At 44.8% G+C, this 20,892-nt stretch overlaps 1 protein-coding gene across 1 annotated transcript; it reads left to right on the top strand.

Moving 5' to 3' along the window:
- Window positions 1–1,040: 1,040 nt before the first annotated feature.
- On the top strand, window positions 1,041–20,410 carry TMEM248 (transmembrane protein 248). The gene is made up of 7 exons (XM_084299664.1): window positions 1,041–1,230; window positions 10,112–10,286; window positions 10,971–11,256; window positions 12,308–12,458; window positions 13,235–13,418; window positions 13,871–14,014; window positions 14,803–20,410. Exons 2-7 carry the CDS (start codon window positions 10,128–10,130, stop codon window positions 14,821–14,823), a joined length of 945 nt encoding a protein of 314 aa, XP_084155790.1. The 5' UTR covers window positions 1,041–1,230; window positions 10,112–10,127; the 3' UTR covers window positions 14,824–20,410.
- Window positions 20,411–20,892: the final 482 nt, after the last annotated feature.

Below are 20,892 nucleotides of genomic sequence, written 5' to 3' on the forward strand. Positions count from 1 at the left end.
AAAGAAACGGTCCTTAACTAAGAGAGTTCTGGGACGTCCTTAGGAAAAATGCTGTAGTTGTACCACAGCTATTGCAAGTACTGCAATTTTTCCTTCTACCTTGTCCTGCTCATGCTAGACAGAGCTGGGTAGGCTTGCAACGTGGAGACCCTGACTGTAAGCTGTGTAAGATGCCCAGACATTCTTGCTCTGAATACTGGGGTTACAGGGGAATGAGTGGATAAAACAGCTTGGTAGCAGTGGAGGGCTGGAATTGCTGTTACCTCCTATCAGGAGCTTACAGCCCATGGCTTTATCATAAACTGCCAGGCCTGGCTCATTCTTCTTTACTGGGAGGTATTTTTGTATGAATTTATGTACAGATGGGTACGGTCCCCACAGCCTTCACTTCTGACAGAGCAATCCCAGTTCCTGGCCCTGTGTCCCCACCACCCTGCTGTGGGCACAAGGCTTCCCCTCCTCTCGTGTTGGAAATGTTACTGTTCTGGTTTGTTCTGTCAAGTCAACCGCTTCAGGATTTTGTTTTGAACACTTGCAGGTAGCGGATGCCTTAAACTGGTTGTGTAATTCTTTTTCTTGGAACAAGGTGGGGGGACGACGAGCAGTGAGGAAACGCCACCACCGCCCTTAAGGGACCTAAGGCAAACAGGAGCCAGTGGTGGCGGCGACCTCATAAAATTTCCCTTTTCCAACTCTATCTTTTGACTGTACGGGACAAAATTCTCCCTGGGGGGCCTCCGCACCACCCTGAGGCAGACAGCGGGGCGTAAACAGCGGGGGCACATCGCCTTCCTTGGGGGGCGGCGGGGAGACATCAGCACCCTCAAGCCGGCCGGCCTGAGGTGAGGGGGACCGGGGAGGAGACCCCCGACCCTCGGGGGGGCTGCGGGCCGGGCTCCCCCCCGCTGAGGGAGGCCTGAAGGGGCCGGGCCGCGCGGTGGCGGCGCCGCCACAAGCTTGTCCCCCCCGCGCCACCGTCGGCGGGGGTGAGAGGTGACGGCGGCGTCTCCGGAAGCTGTGGCAGGAGGAGGAGGAGGAGGAGGAGCAGGAGGAAGAAGAAGAGGAGGAGGAGGAGGCGGGTGTCCGGGCAGCGGCCTCCCCCGGCCCGTAGCCCCCCGTCAGGGCAGGAGGATGGTGCAGAGCCCGCCCCGCCGCCGCCGCTGAGCTCCGGGCCTCCGCCCGCCCGGCCCGGGGGCCGCTTCTTCCTCACCCCGACCCCTCCGGGCGCCGGTAAGGCAGGGACGGGGCCTGGGTGGTCGTGGGGGTCCCCTCCGAAGCCTCCTCGGGGTCTTTCTGGGCTGTTTGCGCCCCTCCGGGGACCCTGAGCCCGCGGGGAGGGGGGGCTGAGGTTGGGGGGCTGCCCCCGGCCTGGGTCGGGCACTGGGGGGGCTGGGGGGCGTCCTCTGGTGCTGTGCTTTATCGCTAATTCTTCCCTATTGCTTACCCCAAGGGTTTATTTTTAATTAGATCTTAGCGCCAGCTTTGTGCGCTTGCTGTCGTGCCAGGAAAAAATAGTAAGAAGGGGTAATTCCGGTAGCACGGCCGGTATTTCTGTTGCAAAACGGCTTCCTTCGTTGCCTTTTCCTCTTCGCTACACATCCCTGTTTGGTTCTCTTCTTGGTTTCCCTAAAGGCGTTGTTTTTCTTTAAGGATAAAATTCCTGCTGCACCATGGCAAGGAGATGGCTGCTGGGTACCTCAAGTTAAATTTAAGCCGTAAATCTTAGCCGTAGACACGGGCACCCCGGGAGCCATTGGGGCCTGACGAGGGACAGGACTGATCGCTGCACGGGCTTTTTTGTTTATTTTAATTCCCCTTTGTTTGTTTTTTAAGGGCTTGTCTTCTCTGGGGAAATGTAATTGCATAGTTAGCTCTGCCCACGTTATTACACAGTTGATCCTGGTCGACAAAGCTCGGCTCTGGCTATGAATTATTAAGAGTTCCTTTCCACAGCCTCACTGGGCTTCAGAGGAGTTTTATGGTGCGTGGTGGGTCGGGAAATGGGAATGCCTCCTCAGGCCTGTCTTTTCTGGTCAATCATTAATGCCTCTGGAGAAGCAGGTAAGGTCAAGGCAGCGGTCACCCATCCTCCTGTGTCCAGGTGGGGTGTGTGGAGCCGCTCTGGGCTCACCTGGGGAGCTGTGCCTCTTCCCTGGGCTCTGTGAGGAGGCTGGTGGCTGCAATCCGATGTCTGGTCAGCAGGTGTCCGCATAGCAGGGGGACAACTTCTGTTGGCAGACTGAGCAGAGATAATATCGAATTGTGCCCGAGAGCCCTGACGCTCTTTGACCCTAGGTTGAGTCCCAGCAAAGAGGATTAAGGCCTCGGTGGCTTTGTTCCTTCCCGTGAGCTGAGGAGTGGCTCGAGGCCTGAGGAATGTGATTCTTCTTTTCCACTTGAAAGACAAGGACTTGAAACGCCGCCTGATGACACAGAACAGGCTCTGTGCTCTGCCAGGAGAAAGGCGCGGAGCAGTGCTTGCATCCGAGGGCAGTGACAACCAGACCTCGGTGTCCTTTGTGTGAGCCGGATGCGCCTGGCAGCAGACAGGACGCTGCTGACTCCATCGCCCCCGGACGGGTTTCGTACCATGGGAGTGCAGCTTCCTCCTTAAGCACTTGCTGGCGGCGTTTCTGTGAGCATCATCTTTATTTTTTATTTAAAAATGTGCTTTTTAAAAGTAGAAATAATGCTGCTTTATCAAACGAGCACGTAAGAAAGTATTACCGAAAACCCTTGGTGTCACAATTTCGTTGCTTTTCCCAAATTTCCCCTTGCCAAAGGCATGGAGGTGTTGGGACTGTTATTTTCGAGCAGACTGTTCCCAGCAGACCTGTCAATAAAGCAGGCTCCCAGAAGTCAGAACTGCCAGGTTTTGTTTTATAGGAGAACTCGCATATGCCCTGGCATGTCGAGGTTTGGTAATTACCTATCTGGAAAATGGAGACTGTTCCTCCACGAGTTTGGGTTAAGCAAATTGAAGTTGTATTTCTTTGGACCAGGGGTGTGAAGTACACCGGCGTGGTAACGTTACTGCTGGGTCTCTGCTTTTTCAGCCGGTGCCTGGTTTTTCAGGTGTTTCTGCTGCTGTTTGTGTTCTTTCCTTCACTAGCGGCCACTGGCTCTTTTTCTACTCCTCTTGCCCTGGCAGTGTTACCTTCTACACGCAGAGCTCTGTTTTGCCATTCCCACTAAAGCTGCCATTTCCTCCCCTTGTCACTCATTTTCTGCTTGTGATTCAAGCTGTGTATCTGTCTGGGTCTCTGTCTCATTACAGTTCTCATTACAAACAACAGTTCTCATTACAGACCGTCTGAAGCGCCTTTTCCTGGCGTTTTTCTGTACTTACCCTGCAGAATCCCGTACCGCCTTCCTTAATGTGTAGCCTTAATGAAGTCAACGATTAACCTCCTTAAACTGGCTGCTAAACCAGCGTCTGATTATTAAGCTGTTACTGAGACTTTTCATTACTTCCTGAGCAAAGCCTTGCGGCGAACTGCGCCCGCGTGGCTGTGGTGGGCTAAATTTGCTTTCTGGTGGAAATGTACAGGATCCGCTTCTAGGGGACAGCCCCTAGAAAAAGGAATCGTTTTCATTTTGCCTTCCTCTCCCAAGTTCTCACGCTGAAGAGCAGTAACTGGAACAGCTTTTTATTTTTGTATTTTTTTTTTAGACTCAAGGACTTTGACGCGGTATAATATTTTATACATATAATATACTATATAATATGTGTTATCCTGCAGCCTGTGTGATGCAGAATATGTCATGTTGTAAGTCATGGCTTTGGCTTCTAAAAGCTGGAAGGTTTTAAAGATGCCCAAGCCAGAACTCTTGCACATGAAAACATATTTTTCCCATCACACAGCCTCACTTGGCAAGCAGGGCTGCCTTTTTACAGTTTGGCAACAAAATGTCTGTTTTCAAGCACAGGTTAGGTTTGCTTTTGTTTTGCAGCTGGGTGTATTTTAAATCTCTTTTTTTTTTTTTTTTGCTTTTAACAATGGTCAGAATTCAGGGTTCATTGAGCTGGCGAAAGAAAAGGCTTTCTTCACATCGTTTGTATTTCTTGGCTCTTGGCTTCTCTACTCTTCTGGTTCTTCTCCTTTTCTAACTCTTAGCTTTTAAAAAGTATTTTGAACTTGTTTGTGTTTATGCAATGTTTCTTTTGGCATTTATTTCTTGAAATCGTAAATTAAGATCTACAAAATTACCTTTGCCTTCCCAGGAGCATTACGCGACACGCCGCATGCTTGGGGTAAATCCACCGCAGGCGTTTTGAACTCCAACACACAAGTTTGTTGGGCAGGGCTGCTCAGTACGTGGAAATGTCGCATACACGGACATTTGGCTGAGTAAAAGTCGATCTACAAATTTTCCTTGTTATTTTTTAACTCGTCTACCTTTGATTCTGCTTTCTGACTTTGAGAAGAGTTACATACGGGGGCTTGGGGGTGTGAAATTCAGTATTAATTTCAACCTTCAGCTTTCCTGGAAGCGTGACCAGATTGCTTCCCTTCCTTGCCTTTGTTTTATGGGTAGGAGAGCTGAAATGTTTGCTGTTTTTGTAGCTCCCAGGGATGTTGAAATGTTTAATTATGCTTTGAAAAGTGTTTCGAGAGGTGGAAAAAAAACACTTTGTGCAAGTAAGTCCCTGGGCTCTCACACTTTTGTTAATAATCAGCTTCCCAAATGGCTCTGTTATTGGATAATATGAGGAAATAACCTCCTTTGCAGCAGGTGATGCTCTCTGGCTCATTCGGTGTTGTCCAGAGCCTTCCATCTGTGCTCTTCGTGTGGGCAGAGGACCGGGCTGTTTTCTTCTCACGAGAAACAGTGCTCGGTGCTTTCTGTTTCCAGACTCTAGGCAAGCGTTTGTTTGCTTTTAATCAGTAAACATATTTGTAGGATGAAATAGGTCAGAGAATGAGCCACGGACTGGCCTGAGCTGATTCAACATCTCCATTTCTCGCACAGCCCTGAAGGCAGGGGGGGCCTCCGCACCTCTGCCTGGGTGCCTTGTGGTGATATTTTGGCTGCAGGGGTTGAAGGATCCTAGGGGATGTTTTTGTCAACTTTTCTTCTACCTTCACAAGCCTTGCTCGCTGCTTTTCTACTTTGAGACGACTGATGGCAGTTACTATGAGTCTCTTCGTTTAGTTTTGTAACGCTGGAGGACAGGCGAAGGGGAAGAGGATCAGCTGGCTGGTAAAAGTGCTCTGCCCTGGAGGATTCCTCTCAATCCCAAGGTAGAGATTTTGGCATCCCTCAGGAGTTAGCCCTGCGTGCCCTCCGCTGCTGGCAGAGATCTGGGGCTGTGCGATTGCATCCTGCAGCATCTTGTTATGGTTCCCGGAAGATGAATTAAAGCAGCTGCATTTGCTGACACCTCCTTTTTTTTCCCCATAGATATCAGTATGGAAAAGTAACTTTTCCTATGGAGTTAGTGGGAAAGCTTTCTTTCTCCCAACTGCATATTTTATGTTAAAAATAGTGTATTGTGAAATTCCAACAGAGATGGAAATCCATTGATTAGCTGTCCCCAACTCCTGGAAGAAGCTGCCTGTGAAAGTTGCTGATAGCGTGCGTAGTAGCGGTGGGTAGTTCATTTCAGGACACAAAGGGGCAGCCTTCTGACGAGGTTAGACACTTCTTAATTTTAAGTTTTACCCTGATTTTTTTTTCTCTTTTTAAAATGTGTGAGATTTTTACCTGTTCAGAAAGTGGGAGATGATAACTGGTGTTGCCATGAGAGCCAGCGGAGGCCTGATTTCCACCTGTCAGATCAGCTGAGGTTCCTTTTGCTAGTTCTGTTTGATAGCTTGGCGATACCAGATTAGAGATAAGAAAACCACTTAATGAGAATGTTTTTAAGGCTTTGACAGAGCACTTTGAATACTCTGAACTTTAATAGGCAGCTTCACAGGTAACACATCTGTGATCTATTTTGCTTTACCATTTTTCAGTGTACTTACATGTGTGTATTTACTATTTTTGGCGGTTTAGGTGGTAGAGATCATATTCTGTTCTTTGAGAAGAAAGCCATATTTAATTAAGGATATCTTTAGTACCCGCTACAGTTTCCTGCTCTTAAATGAGAGGCGCTTTAGTCTGAGATCAACACCATGGCTTTGTTTGCATGTTACTTATGGGTGATTTGCTAGGAAAATCACAGTTCGATTGGTTTGTGTTGGAGCGTTTTCCTGGCACGCAATGTTATTTTCATTCAGGTTAACCCTGATGTGACCCATTTCCTAACCCCCATTGTGCCACTGGTAGCGTGAGGTGTCTTTGAAAACATAATTGCTAATAAAAATACACGGAACTGCACGCAAGGAAGATGAAATGCTCAGAAGTGCAGGAAGATGCAGCTTGGGAAAGATGCGAGGTCTCAGTGCAGTGCCGTAGGGATGGGTCAGCTCCAGCCTGCACCCCTTCTCTTCTAGCCACCCTTTTCTTCCTTCAGGCATTTCAGTGTTGGTTTTTGTTGTTGCTGCTTTAAATATTCAGCCCCCCAAATATTTTTCTTCTGTGGACTGCGACTATCTTGTATGTGTAAAAAGAAGGGGAAATATTTTTACAGAAATCACTCGATTTTAAGGTTTCTGGTGGAAAGATAGCAACATTTTGGCAAGAGACATAAAAATTACGTTGTATGTTTACTTTAATCTCTTGGAAAATCATGTTTAGTTTTTCCTTTTGGCAACTGCAATTTTATTTTTAATACCTGCGTTAGTACACCATGTTTTTTGTTGATGTTGTTATGAATTCAGCTCCTTTGATATTAAGCCCCGAGAAGAGAATTTAATACTTCTGCTGTGACTCATTTCATCGACCTTTTGCTCTTTGCAATAGACTTCAAGATTTTCCTGATTTGTAATTTATTCTCGGAAACCTCACAGCTCCGTTTCAGAAGTTACCTTTTCTTCATCCCCTGTCACACACGAGGCAGGAACAGCTGATAGTGTTGCTTTCCTGAGGCTGCTGTATTCATTCCTGAGCCATCGTGGTGGAAAACTCCCCCAGATTGCAGAACAGATGACTTTCTCCTTATTTTTATATGGTTAAACAAGTCTGTGTTTGCCTGGGACTCTGACACACTAACTGCTATTCCTATCCTTCACCATCTTCATCTTTTTAATTCCGTACCAGACCATCCCAGGTTTTGCAGGGATCTAAAAGCACGCCACCTCTGCAGCTCTTGTCCCACGTTTCCTGATGAGCACTGTCAGCCAGAACTGCCCGTGTCCTCCCGACGCGTACACCTCAGCACCAGGCAGCTACGTTGGAGCTGGAGCCACTGTTCCAAGCTGGCATTTCTCCTTCCTCCTCTTGTACTCCAGGCACTTGTTAGGTTGGTCGTGGATATTTTTATAGCGCAAGCATTAAAAGGCTTGGGCAGCGTGGAGCGAGGCAGACAGCAGCTATTAGGGCCTCTTTTCTAGATTACTGATTTAGCTAAAAAGAGAAACCCGATCTTGTTTCCCTGACCTGCCAGGAGGTAATAGCATTCCGTTTCTTTTCTTAACTGTGTGAAAGAGAAATAAAAGTTCCAATGGTACCCTGTAGGTTATTCATTTACACAGAGGAAGCTGTGAGTTACGAGGAGAGCTGGTAGAGAAACAGCGATCGTGGTATATTCCTGACAGGCCTTAGCAGAAGGGAGGAGTGTGAGGGTGTGGACCATTAACCAGCCCCCTAAAATGTCACAGGAATATATGTTTTACGTGCCCCGAGCCGTTTCATGAGTTCTTTGATAATTAATGCTGTTTGAGCACATCGTTCCCTATAAAATCGGCAGCTCTCCAGGCAGCAGCTTGGAAATACTCCTCTTCCTTCTGGTTTGCGCTAGCCATGTCCAATTGCTGTTTTCATGTCAGCTCCGGTATTAAATCCACAGTCATTCCCTTTTCTCTCACGAACGCTCAAAAGGCATGTTACGCTTCGGAAATTGCAGCTTATAGCATTTTCTAATTGCTTTCAAAGCTGGTGACTTATGGGAGCATATTAAGCACCCGGCACTTTAAAGCTGGTGATCTCTTACGTAAAAATATTAGCCCAAATATTTTTCGTACGCGTGCTTCTCAGCACATCGAGCTTTATGGCTGGTTTTAGGCCCTGTGGTAAACAAGAGCGCTAATGGAACTGTTGGAAGCCCCTTTAAAAAGGGCTCGCAGACCTGTATATGCTCTGGGTGACGTTCAGCTTTGATTAAATGCTCTAATAAAGCCTGCATCTGTGTTGTTATTTTCACAAGGAAATCCAGAAGGGAACGCTGCATACGGCTCTGCTTTTGGGTTATCTTTTGATCTATTTCCATCTCAACATGTGTCTCTGATGTTTTTAGCTGGAGCGTTCGGGGTTTTTAACGAGGGCTCGTTTAAAAAATTTGCTGCCAGTGACCAGACTGGAGGCAGGGCGCAGAGAACAAACCAGCATGGTCCTGACTGGCACCGGTTCTCCTTTCCCCTCTCTCTCCTGCCCTCTCCTGATACCGTCGCAGGCTTGTTTGGCTGTACTACGGCTGCTCTTGGGCAGACAGAAGTTCTGGTAAGGTGCATGTTCGTCTCACCACCTCTCTCCTTCTCTTTCCCCTCTTCTCCTTCTCTCTGCTGTCTCGGCACCGTGTCCAGGAGAGCTGGCACACACAGCTCCATGTCTTGCTGCTGCCCCAGGGCTTCAGGTCTCTTCTCTGGACCCAAATTTCTCTTCTCTGGAGCAGTTTTGCAGCTTTAGTTGGTATTGCTTCTGTCAAGAATAACCGAAGCATTTCTGCCAGTAAAATACTGAGTATGCAAAAGTTGTGATCGATGTACATTGCGGGGTCTGAAAAAACAACAACTTGAAAGCTTGTCCTGTTCCTTTCTCCCCTTCCCTTCTGGATCAGTAGATCAGATCACGGCTTGCGCTCCTCCTGCACCCGTGGGCTTACCGGGGCTTGGGCCGCGCTGCAGCTGGGAGGTAAATGGCATGTGCTTCTAATAAGAGTCCATGAGAATCGCACAGACCTGCAGGGAGCAGAGTCCCTGACTTAATTAAGGGTTATCAGATCAGTATGAGTGCTCAAACGTTAACCACTGCAGTGCCACATCCTGTAGATACTGGTCCTGGAGCTTGCCATTTCCTTTGAGTTTTGAGGCTGAGCAGCATGTAGCTAGGACCTGTTTCTGTCCTGTTACAGATGGGGTTAAAAGCCTTGTCAACGGGACTGTAGGTAAGACAAAGGTAAAAAGTTTTCTTTGTGTTTTCTCCTTGCAGAGCTGCTGAATGAGGTGCTGCAAGGCTGCACTTTAACACTTGAATGTTTGCTTTTGACTAGGAGATGGGAAAGCTGATACAGTGAACTTAGCTTAAGACTTCCTACCATGAAAATGGAAAATCAATTAGAAGAATCAGACTAAATACTACTCTTTTTGGATAAAAAGCACTGATTCAGTACGTTTCCTCAGCATATGTTGAGTCCTCTCTTTTGTTTACAGACTGCAGTAAAAGTTCTCTAGCTGCTGCACAAATTGGAGAAAGAAAGGAGCTGCTTTCTCCTCCCCACTCGTGCTGTTATTGGGTGTTTCTGACAACAGGATTCTTAGTGCAGAAGTCCAAAATGCCCCTAGGCTGCTTCTTGGATCCCATTTGGGGCTAGGGATGGGGAGAGTGATGTTTTCAGGCTTCAGCCTTGGTTTTGATCGTATATGCAGAGATGTAGAGTTCGCTTTGTAGGCTGCATTGCAGCTCCATTTGCACTGCAATTCGAGGCGTCCAAATATTGCTGGAATTAGTCACAGAGCCTATTCTGCCTAGGAAAGTGGGGAAGGAGAAGGGCTGGTATTATTGCTCATCAGCGATATTGGGCTGTGCTAGAGGTTGTCTGCGCTGCTTAGAGTCTGTTGGTGATCTTTGGAGCTGAGGAGGTGAAGTCGAGCGTGTTTTGATTTGTGCTTTATTTGAGGCGTACCGAGCCTGTGTTCAACGACCAGCACAGGGCTGTATAATTGAATCTCATTTTCGCATATGATTTCATTTTTTTTTATTGTCAAACTTCTCTCTTTTGTGATCGACCACCCCCACCCCGCAGCACACGGCCCAGTCACTCTGCTCTAATGTTCTTTCTTTGCAGGTGAACAATCAGAATAATGTTCAACATAAACCTGTTGGAGAACCTGAAGGTTTACGTCAGCAGCCGACCTCCGCTTGTGGTCTTTATGATCAGCGTAAGCGCTATGGCAATAGCTTTTCTGACACTGGGCTATTTCTTTAAAATCAAGGAGATCAAGTCACCGGAGATGACAGAGGTACGGTACAAGAAGTTCCCAGGTTGAACAGTGGGAATACTGATTTGAAATACATGCACAAAGCTAATGAGTTCCTTTTTCCCTCCTGAAAACCTTTTTATGGCAGTGCAAGAGTCTTATGGGAGATTGTTTTCAGCAGACTTGCCACTGATTTTACAGGAAAAGTGACTGTTGGTGTGAATGTGTGAATAGTCTTATTTTAGTTTAAGGGTGAGGCCAAATCATCTGACTTGGATTTTCCCTGCCATGGCTAGGAGCCTTTTTTTTTTATTTTTTATTATTATTCCATGATGTCAGCTAGCTTGTTTGTGAAACTTCTGTTCTTACCTAGCGTTACCGTGCTGTAAGGAGGAAAACCTTGGTGGAAACCGCTCGTACCCTGAGCGCAGTGAGGGTGGACCAAGCCAGTATATTTCTGGAGTTTCAAGAAGGGTATTCTTCTGCTGTGCCCAGCAGTGGCCAGGCAGTGGTTGGGACTGAACACTTCAGACTTTTGTAAACAACTTGTCCCATTGTTGAGATAGCCATGGTGGTGTTTGTGCTTGCTTCGTGAGCCATGTAATTTACGTTAAATGGCTTGAAACTGCAGGCAGGATAGTACGTAGCAAGGTCTGTGCTGCTGTAGGCAAGTGGCAACAGAAGTTAACGTGCTAATCTGCTCTAAATCTTTGTGTTTGTTTGAAGGACTGGAATACTTTCCTCCTGAGGTTTAACGATTTGGACTTCTGTATATCTGAGAATGAAACCCTAAAGCATCTCATCAATGATACCACAACTCCAGAAAGTACCGTGACCAGCGGCCAGGCGAGATCTTCTACACAGTCTCCACAGACTCTTGAGGACTCTGGTCCTATAAACATCTCTGTTACAATCACTTTGACGCTGGACCCACTCAGACCATTTGGCGGATATTCCCGCAACGTCACACATCTAAGTTCCACAATTTTTGGACACCAAATCGGACTCTCAGGTATGCGGGACTTGACTTTTATAAATTTGAATGACAGCTACAGATTCAAATGAAAACTTTATTATTGGTGAGATGAATCTTTTGCTTAGAGCAGATTTATTGTGAGTGGAGTCCTGTACAGAGCCCTTCACTTGCTCACATTTTGAAGGCATTAACGTATGTACTTTAGAGATCAAGTAGTGTATTGCCTAAAAAATATAAAGTTTAGTTAAAATGCATACATAAATTTTAATACTGAAAACAGCAACAAATAAAATGATTTAAATTTCTGTGGAATGAAGACCTCTTATTTGGCTGCCCTGACAGTTTTGACATGAGATTAGATTGTTAATAATAGAACCTTGTGGAATTTTAGCTTTTAGCCAGGGTTGCATTTTATAATCATGTCTGAAGATGTCTTGAACCTCAGAGATCTGTAAGGAGACATTTGCCATAGCTGTAAATCTGTGTTCTTGTATTTTATATTATTATTTTGTTACTGCTTTGTGTGCTATCAAATGCAGGTTCTGTTTCAAGTAGCCTGGATTTATTTTCAGTATGAATATGTCCATGTGGATTTAGTGTAGACTACTTAATCTGCAGTTCAGTATCTGCTAGCACCTTTTCATCTGCACAAATATCTCCAATTTGAAATGTGAGCTTCAGAAAAAGCAGATGTTCAACAACGTCTTTGGCAGGAGAAAGGCTAAAGAAGTGTGATTGTACTTTCTAATAAAATTCTCAGAACATGCATGAATTCATTTATAAATAGGGAGGTATTCGTTTCTGAAAGGAACCTGATGATCAATCCCACTTCTTTTGGGGGCAGGAGAGATTAGAAGGACCAGCAGTTGTTATTTTCAAAATTTTCTGGTGCTTTTTGTTGTTGTTTTTTAAACTTTTTCTGCTTTCTCTGTTGATAATAAAGATGCTGGGTGACTTCAAAGGTACAGATCCAGGGTAATGTTGCCTTCTTAATCAATTGCACGCTTTCCTTATCCTAGCGATTGTTGCTTGGCTACTTTTGTGATTGGAAAACAGCTTTTCTTCTTTCCTCCTCTCTTTCTCAAAGGCAGAGAATCCCACGAGGAGATAAACATTACGTTCACCCTGCCGACTGCCTGGAATTCAGATGACTGCGTTCTTCATGGTCACTGCGAGCAGGTCGTATTCACAACCTGCATGACTGTGACAGCAGCCAGCAACGTGTTTCCTGTCACAGTGTAAGTGCATTTTAGACTCTTTTGTAGACTGGTTGTTGGGTGATTAATTTCTCAGCTGCTTCTCTGAGGTTGTCACATCTGATGAATGTTGTTGTTGACTGGATATCGTGTACCTGCTTTCCTTCCCCTGCCGTAAAACCCTGTCTGTCTTGAGACTTCTGCTGTCTTTTAGCAAGGCTAGATTTTTCTGTGAATGTTTTGTCTCTAGGCATGCCTGCCTTTCAGCATGCAGCCTGTGATTTAAACTTCAGTAGGAACTATGGGATCAGTGAATATTTAAGAAAGATACCCTATAATTTAGTTTCACTACCTTGTATGAGAGCAAAGACTTGACTCTGAGGATCTTATCCTCTTCCCTGCCAAGAGATGAGCATAAGCTGAACATTGCTTTGCTACCAAACCCAGAAGGTGCAGACCTTTCATCAAAATAGTTTCCCTTTGTCTCCTCCAGACTCCCTGACACTATTCAGTATACTCTGGAGAACCATCAGACAGGTTCCCAGGACTGTATGAAGCCATATGAAAACCAGTATTTTTCTAATTAAGCCGTGGGGTGTTGACGTACTGGAACAAAATTCAGTTAAATTTTAATGTTCATATAGAAATCATATGTTTTTTATACAGTCTTTTGGTGAAGACTTTTTTTTTTTGCTGTTTTGTAAAACTGTGTTTTATACTGCTGTTGAGGAGACTGGGCCTGACTCGGTTCTGAAAGTTAACCTTACTGAATGCGGAGAATGGCAATTAAGGTGCTAATTATTTCTGTTTTTCTGCAGTCAGCCACCACATTGCGTTCCTGAAACGTACAGCAATGCCACACTTTGGTACAAGATCTTTACCACAGCAAGGGACTCTAATACAAAATATGCACAAGATTATAACCCTTTCTGGTGTTACAAAGGAGCAATTGGAAAAGTGTACCACGCTTTAAACCCCAAACTAACTGTTATAGTTCCAGATGTAAGTGCCCCGGTGTTTTTACACGTTATGTTGAATGAATGTGGTTTAACTGAATATGGGTCCCAAAATAGTCAGATTTAGTGCTTTTTTATTATATTCAGCGCAGGGGCTGAAACAGAGTTGAATATGCTTCATCACTGGTGGGCACGATGGTGTTCATGTAATCTCTATGGCCCTCACAGTTTTTAATAACCAAGCTTTATATTCTGAAATCATTTGACAAAAGGCAGTTCTTGTATATGGGAAATCTCTCGCACAGAGTTTTAACATGAGGAGCATTTTGGCTCTTTTTGTGCCACAATTAAGAATCCCTTTCATTACTATGCCATCTTTTAATAGGGGAGAAAGTTGATTCATGAAGTAATTTCTGTGCTGAACTGGTAATTATTGCTCTAATATTAAGTGTCAAGTATTGGTGCATTGTCAGTAAATGGTTTTAATTTTCTGTGCAGGATGATCGCTCTCTAATAAACCTGCATCTCATGCATACCAGTTACTTTCTTTTTGTGATGGTGATTACAATGTTCTGCTATGCAGTTATTAAAGGCAGACCAAGCAAACTGAGGCAAAGCAATACAGAATTCTGCTCTGAAAAGGTGAGTTTGAGTAATAACAAAATATTGACTCTGTTAAGAAAACATAGCAAGCCCTTTTTTTTTTTTTTTTTTTTTTTTTTTTTTTTTTTTACATAGTACAGACTAGTTCTTATCTCTTGAAATGTAGGCTTAATTCTTTTTCAAAGAGATGTGGGTGTTTTATCGTGGACAGTAAAGAAGGGTTCTACAAAATATATATATGTGCTGCGTAGGTCCTCAGTTAGATTTCTCTCCTCCAGAAGTGGATTATTGCAGTTCAGGAAGTGCTATAATGCAGCTCTTCTGCCACACTTCTGTTGTTATTCTCACTATTTTGTATGAAGCATTGATTAGATAGCACCGAATGGTTTTATTTACCTTTCATCGCAACAGACTGAAAATTTTGAATAAAACATGATACATAATTCTGATTAGCAGCGATTAGAATTACAAAAAACAATCACAAAGGTATTGAAACAGTCATTATTCAGTATGCATTGGAGACACGGACTTTGCTTGAAGGATTAAATATGAATATATTTATTGTGAAGTAGGAAATGAATGTTGGCACCCTTTGATCTTAATGATTTTTTGTAACATAAGCTGTTCTGTTTTGTATTGTTTTTAAATTGATTATGCTAAGAACAAAATACCTTCAGACTTGCTTTGATTTCCTTTCCAAGTTAGACTTCCAAGGTTCTTCGAAAAAGGCAAGGACAGATATGCCAGCTGCATGGAGATAAGTAATATCACTGTTATGGGATTAGGAATTTGACTTTAATTAAATGTTTTCTTTTTCTTTTGTTTAGGTTGTTTTGTCAGAAGCATAATCCATCCTCTTCTTTTACTGAGAATGACTGAGAACCGTAATCATTGCCTGCTGAACCCAGAATGGGTCTTAACACTCTGTGAATACATTATCTTGCAATGTTGGTTTATTCCAACCAAAGACATTTCAAGTGCCTGTAATTGATTTGTACATATTTATAAAAGTATATTCAGAATAGGTCAGATGATGCACTTGTTCCGCATTGTAGTGCGGCCAGAAACTTTCAGTCTTTACCTGTGGACATAGCCGAATGTTTGTGTAGATATGTTTAGTGATATGGCTACATATAGTCAGAGCAAGATATTTTTGTCTAGCTGCATCTGGGCAGGTTAAGATGCCTTTGCAAATGTCTCAAACAAAACAATGAATCTTTGTTTTTTGCCCAATGATATGTACAGTGTGTTTGAAACAGTATGCACCTTTGATATAATACTGCATTTCCAGAGCCACCAATCTACTACATGAATTAAATGTGTATTTGTGTGGCCTGATACCTTCTTCCATTTGCTCCTTGCTTGCAAGAAAAGATATGAACATTTTTAGATATTTTTTTTTGAAAAAAACGAAATACATATACACATTTTAATAGTGCTGTATTTAGGACAAACTTGTGCTTTTATTCATAGTAAAAACTTAAGAAGTGAAGTCCCATTTTAAAATCTTTCTTATTGAAAACTGCTAAGTTTGATTATTTTTTTTTCCATTTGGCCTGCTGAATGCCAGAGAATCAGTCAGCATAGAGACTACCTGGAAAGCTTTCTACTTAGCCTCCCATCTGCAGTCCTCAGACCCAGAATATGCATCTCCGCTGCAGAGCAGCTTTCTGTAAACATTTTTTTCTAGAAAGTGAAACTTGGTTAAAAGATGCATTGTATTAACTGTCTGTTGGGGCTCTGCACAGCCTTGGGCAAGTGCAAATAATGAAAGAAAAAGAAATCCCATAGTCTGTTACCAACTCTCACTTTGGGACTCTATCCATCTCTGAAGGGCAGCTGAAAATGACACTTTATTAGCTTAGTCCAATTTCAATTTAATGCTGTGCACTCGGGGGAAGATGATGAGGAGTGAACTAGTACTGTTGCGATTAAGGTCAGAGAGACCACACAGTAAAATTCATACTGTTTTCTGTGTCCATTCTTAAATCAGAGGAGTTTTTGTGATGTGTATTTTTCCCTTTCTCATTCTGGCTTTTGCTGCTTCTTTCCAGCTTGTTATTTGGTAACCTCCTTAATTTTCAGCAGTCTGGATTTTCCTGCAGACATTTCCACCACTGCTTTTAAAATCTCACTGATTGCCTTAATTGACCTTTCATCCTGTCTTTGTAGAACCATAGAACGGGGTGGGTTGGAAGGAACCTTAAGGATCATCTAGTTCCAACCCTCCTGCCATGGGCAGGGACACCTCCCACTAGACCAGGTTGCTCAAAGCCCCGCTGGGCATCCACAACTTCTCTGGGCAACCTGTTCCAGTGCCTCACCACCCTCCTAGTGAAGAGGTTCTTCCTTATATCTAATCTAAATCTACCTTCTTTCAGTTTAAAGCCATTACTTCTTGTCCTATCACTACAAGCCCTTATAAATAGACCCTCTCCAACTTTCTTGCAGGCCCCTTTTAAGTACTGGAAGGCCACTAGAAGGTCTCCCTTCTCTTCTCCAGGCTGAACAACCCCAACTGTCTCAACCTGTCTTCACAGAAGTGCTCCAGCCCTCTGATCATCTTTGTGGCCGTCCTCTGGAGTTGTCCCAACAGCTCCAAGTCCTTATGTTGGGGCCCCCAGAGCTGAATGCAGTACTGCAGGTGGGGTACAGGGGGGACAATCACCTCCCTTGCCCTGCTGGCCACGCTGCTTTTGATGTAGCCTGGAATACAGTTGACTTTCTGAGCTGAAAGACCACCACACCAGGTCATGTTGAGCTTCTCATCCACCAACACCCCCAGGTCCTTCTCCTCAGGACTGCTCTTAATCTGTTCTCCACCCAGCCTGTGTTTGTGCTTGGGATTGTCCCGTCCCAGATGCAGGACCTTGTGCTTGGCCTTGTTGAACTTTATGGTGTTTGCACGGGCCCACCTCTCAGGCCTGTCCAGCCAAGTCCCTCTGGATGGCATCCCTTCCCTCCAGCGTGTTGACCACACCACATGGCTTGGTGTCACCGACGAACTTGCTGAGGGTGCACTCGATCCCACTGTCCACATTGCTGACAGAAATGTTAAACAGCACCAGTCCCAGAACCGATGCCTGAGGAACACTGCTTGTCAGGGGTCTCCACGTGGATGTTGAGACATTGACCACAGCTCTTTGAGTGCAACCATCCAGCCAATTCCTTACCAACCGAGCTGTCCATCCATCAAATCCACATCTCCAATTTAGAGACAGTATCCTGCGGGACAGTGTCAAATGCTTTGCACAAGTCCAGGTAGATGATGTCAGTTGCTCTTCCCCTATCCACCAACGCTCTAACCCTCTTGTAGAAGGCCTCCAGATTTGTCAGGCACAATCTATCCTTAGTGAAGCCACGTTGGCTTCACCAATCACCTCTGTTTTCCACGTGCCTTAGGAGGGTTTCGAGGAGGATCTGCTCCATGATCTTGCCGGGCACAAGAGGTGAGACTGACTGGCCTGTATTTCCCTGGGCCTTCTTTTTTCCCCTTTTTAAAAATGAAGGTTATGTTTCTCTCTTCCAGTCAGTGGGAACATCACCAGAGTGCCACAGCTTCTCAAATATCATGGACAGTGGGTTAGAAACTTCATCTGCCAGTTCCCTCAAGGCCCACAGTTGTGTCTCATCAGCTCCCATGGGCCTGTGCACCTTCAGGTTCCTTAGCTGGTCTCAGGCCTGGTCCTCTCCTACAGAGGGTGGTTCCTCGTTCTCCCAGTCCCTGCAATTTGGGTGGTGTGCCAATGATCTCTTGCTAGTGAAGGCAGGCAAAAACAAGTCATCGAGTTCCTCAGCCTTCTCTGTATCCCAGGTAATCAGGTCTCTCATTTCCTTAGAGAAACCTTTTAGTGCTGATGTACCTATAGAAGCTTTTCTTGCCCTTGATGTCCCTGGCCAGATGTAATTCTATCAGGGCTTTGGCTTTCCTGACTTGATCCCCAGCTGCCTGGACAATTTCTCTATATTCCTTCCAGGCTACCTGTCCTTGCTTCCACTCCCTCTAGTCTGCTTGAGTTTGTCCAGAGGTAACTTGTTCATCCATGAAGGCCTCCTGCCCGACTTCCTCCTGAGCTTGGAGGAGGTGATCCTTGAATCGCCTTGATCCTTGGCTCCTATATCTCTTGGGGAAGGAAGTTTTCATCAAAACATTTGTGTAACATCCTAGATGGCTTGTGCCGTGCTGTGCTGTCCCTCCAACAGATAATGGGGTGGTTAAAGTTCCCGTGTGAGGATCACAGCTTGTGGATGTGAGGCTGTTCCTGTCCATCTATAGAGGGGCCTCATCCACTTGGTCTTCCCAGTTGGGTGGCCTGTAGCAGACCCCCCACTACAGTGTCACCTGTCCCTGCCCTTCCTTTAAACCTGGCCCCTCAACTCTCTGTGGCTCCTCATCCATCCCCACGCAGAGCTCCACACACTCCAGCTGGTCACCAACACAGAGGGTGATTCTTCCTCCTCGTCTCCCCCTGCCTATCCTTCCTAAAGAGCCTCTATCTTCCCATCCCAACACTCCAGCCATGGGAGCCATCAGGCTGCTCCTGGCTAAATTGCTGGTGTCCATATGAAACAACAGCAGCAGATAATAGTCAGGGGGCTGTATGAGGCGTGCTAGTTTCTTGGTGACATCCCTGATATGAGCCCCCAGTAAGCAGCACACCTCTATAGTGTGTCAGGTTGGCAGATGGGTGCCTCTGTACCTCGGAGAGTCACCTACTATCTCCCATCGCCTTTTCTTAGCCACACTGGTTGTTATACGGGGAACAGATCTGTCTGCCTTGCTCAGCTCCAGCATCTCTCGTCATGTGATGGGTCTCTCCCCTTCAGTCTGTGGAGCAGTAAAGCGGTTCTGCAAGGGCACCTCAGCCTTCGGGGGAAGCCTTTTCCTCCTGCTGGTCCTTGCCGCTGCAAGCTTCCATCCTTCTGCATTATTGGCCCCTCTCCCGGGAGAATCTTTGGCTGTTTGGCTGCGGGTCCACTGCAGGCTGCACTTGGAACCAGCTATCTAACTCCATCTCGGCCTCCCTGATGTCACACGGCCTTCTCACCTCCTCCTGCAGCTCAGCCACCTGCTGCAGGAGGTCCTCCACCTGGGCACACCTTTTGCAGGTAGGTCTGCAGCCCACACATATGCTTTTCTCTCTCTTTCTTTGGTAAATATTGCTCTAAAGTACACAAAACAAGAAAACCCAAGTAAGGTCTTACAGTCTCAATTATGCTGGCATAAGATTCTTAGTTTATTACACATAGACACTATTGGGATTGCTACCCTACTGATTCGTGGGTCTGTATCTATAGGACTTCAGTATTCAGCAAGTTCACAACTCTTCAGAGCATTTGAAGCAAATAACCACGCTTTTCTTCAGAACATATTTCCATTCCAGAGTTTTGGTTACTTAAATGGTGTTAACTAACTTGCATTTTTCTCCAGGGATGTTAAGGTAAAGCTTGAGAGATGGCCTAGTTTGGAGTCTAGGGATAAAATGAAGCTTCCGTTTTTTCTCCTGATGCTGCTATGGGCTAATACTGCTTCACTGATGTGAGTCGGTGAAGTAACACAGGTAGACAGCTTCTCCTGAAAATTGTCTGAGCTGTTCCTAATTAATTCATGCATACCCAGCCTTCTGCATTGATACTGACTTTGAGAGTTGCCTACGAGGGTGGCTTGATCTCGGGACCAAAGGCAGGAAGAGGAAACCGATTGGGGTGGTGTTGCAAATTCTGGAAATACCTAATAAAAACCATAATGCGACTCCTTTAAAAAAGCAAACCCATATCCTTTCTGTTTCAGCAACCTAAAGATCCACCTCCAAATGTCCTATTTACGAATTGATCTGGTGGGGAAAAGAGATTTATTTTTTTTTTTAATCAGTTTTGCTATTTGGTAATTAGAGGAGCCTGCTTTGCAATTTGTCACCCACTGCATGGAAATACAGAGAAATGCTAAGATTGTGACCAACAAAAGCAAAAGGGAAGACGTTACAGAAATGTATTTTTGGCCTTAGCTTATCCCTTTGCACCCATGTATTGCAGCAGAGAGCTAAGTGTATCCATCAGGTTGAAATGCTGTAATACTGAGGAATATTGGATTGTTCCTAGGCGCAATGTACAAAAGTTAAATGCAGCCAAACAGAAGAGTAAAAACTTAATATTAAAGTTCAGATCATATTGATCTTTCCTTTTTTGTTTTCTTTTTCTTTTTAACTATGACTTGAATCAGTTTTGATTCTATTTGTACGTGTTTTCTTGTTCTTAGAAAGCTGCCATTTTCTTTTGCATTTTTCTTTGGCATTACATAGAAAATCTGAGCCTTGGTTTTCAACCCTCTGCAGGTGATTGTAGGGTTAAGATGGCTTCTTTTGTTTTGTTTTGTTCTTACATTTCACTTGTCTTGTTGCATGATGGTTAATAGCTGATTTGGAAATGACATTTCTCTCCTAGATTAATTTTGTGTTTGTAAGATGTGCATATTGCTTTGCAGAATAAAACTGATGAAGTTTATTTTGTTGTCTTTATTTCTGCTAACCAGATGCTATGGAGGTTTCATAAATCATTGCATTATATGCACCCTCGGAAGAAATCAGTAGTGAAAGTCTATAATGGATTGGAATTTCAAATCCTTTGTATGGTGCAGTAAGCACCTTTTTATGTGTTATGGGGGGTAGGGAATGCAGCTGGTTCCCATCATGACAAATGCAGAATTTGTGACTTAGACATATCTCTGCTGTTGCTGTTTTTCTTGGGACCTCATTATCTTTTTGTCTCTTATCAGTCACAGGTACATAAAGCTTGTTTTATTGATGCAGTGCAGATTTCTGTGCTGAACGTATACAGGTGGGGCGCTAGGAGTGTGACAGAAGAGAACAGAGAACAGCCTTAGCTATTTTTCTGAGACCAATGTGTTGTTAATAGTCAAA

Source organism: Netta rufina (genome assembly GCF_964035555.1).
Source record: "Netta rufina genome assembly, chromosome: 21".
NCBI classification, from domain to species: domain Eukaryota; kingdom Metazoa; phylum Chordata; class Aves; order Anseriformes; family Anatidae; genus Netta; species Netta rufina.

Bases quoted from the DNA above. Each gene is read 5' to 3' on its own strand.
- TMEM248 (XM_084299664.1), top strand. From the start codon at position 10,128: ATGTTCAACATAAACCTGTTGGAGAACCTGAAGGTTTACGTCAGCAGC. The intron at 11,257-12,307 runs GTATGCGGGACT...TCTTTCTCAAAG, and splicing joins ACACCAAATCGGACTCTCAG to GCAGAGAATCCCACGAGGAG. The intron at 14,015-14,802 runs GTGAGTTTGAGT...TCTTTTGTTTAG, and splicing joins CAGAATTCTGCTCTGAAAAG to GTTGTTTTGTCAGAAGCATA.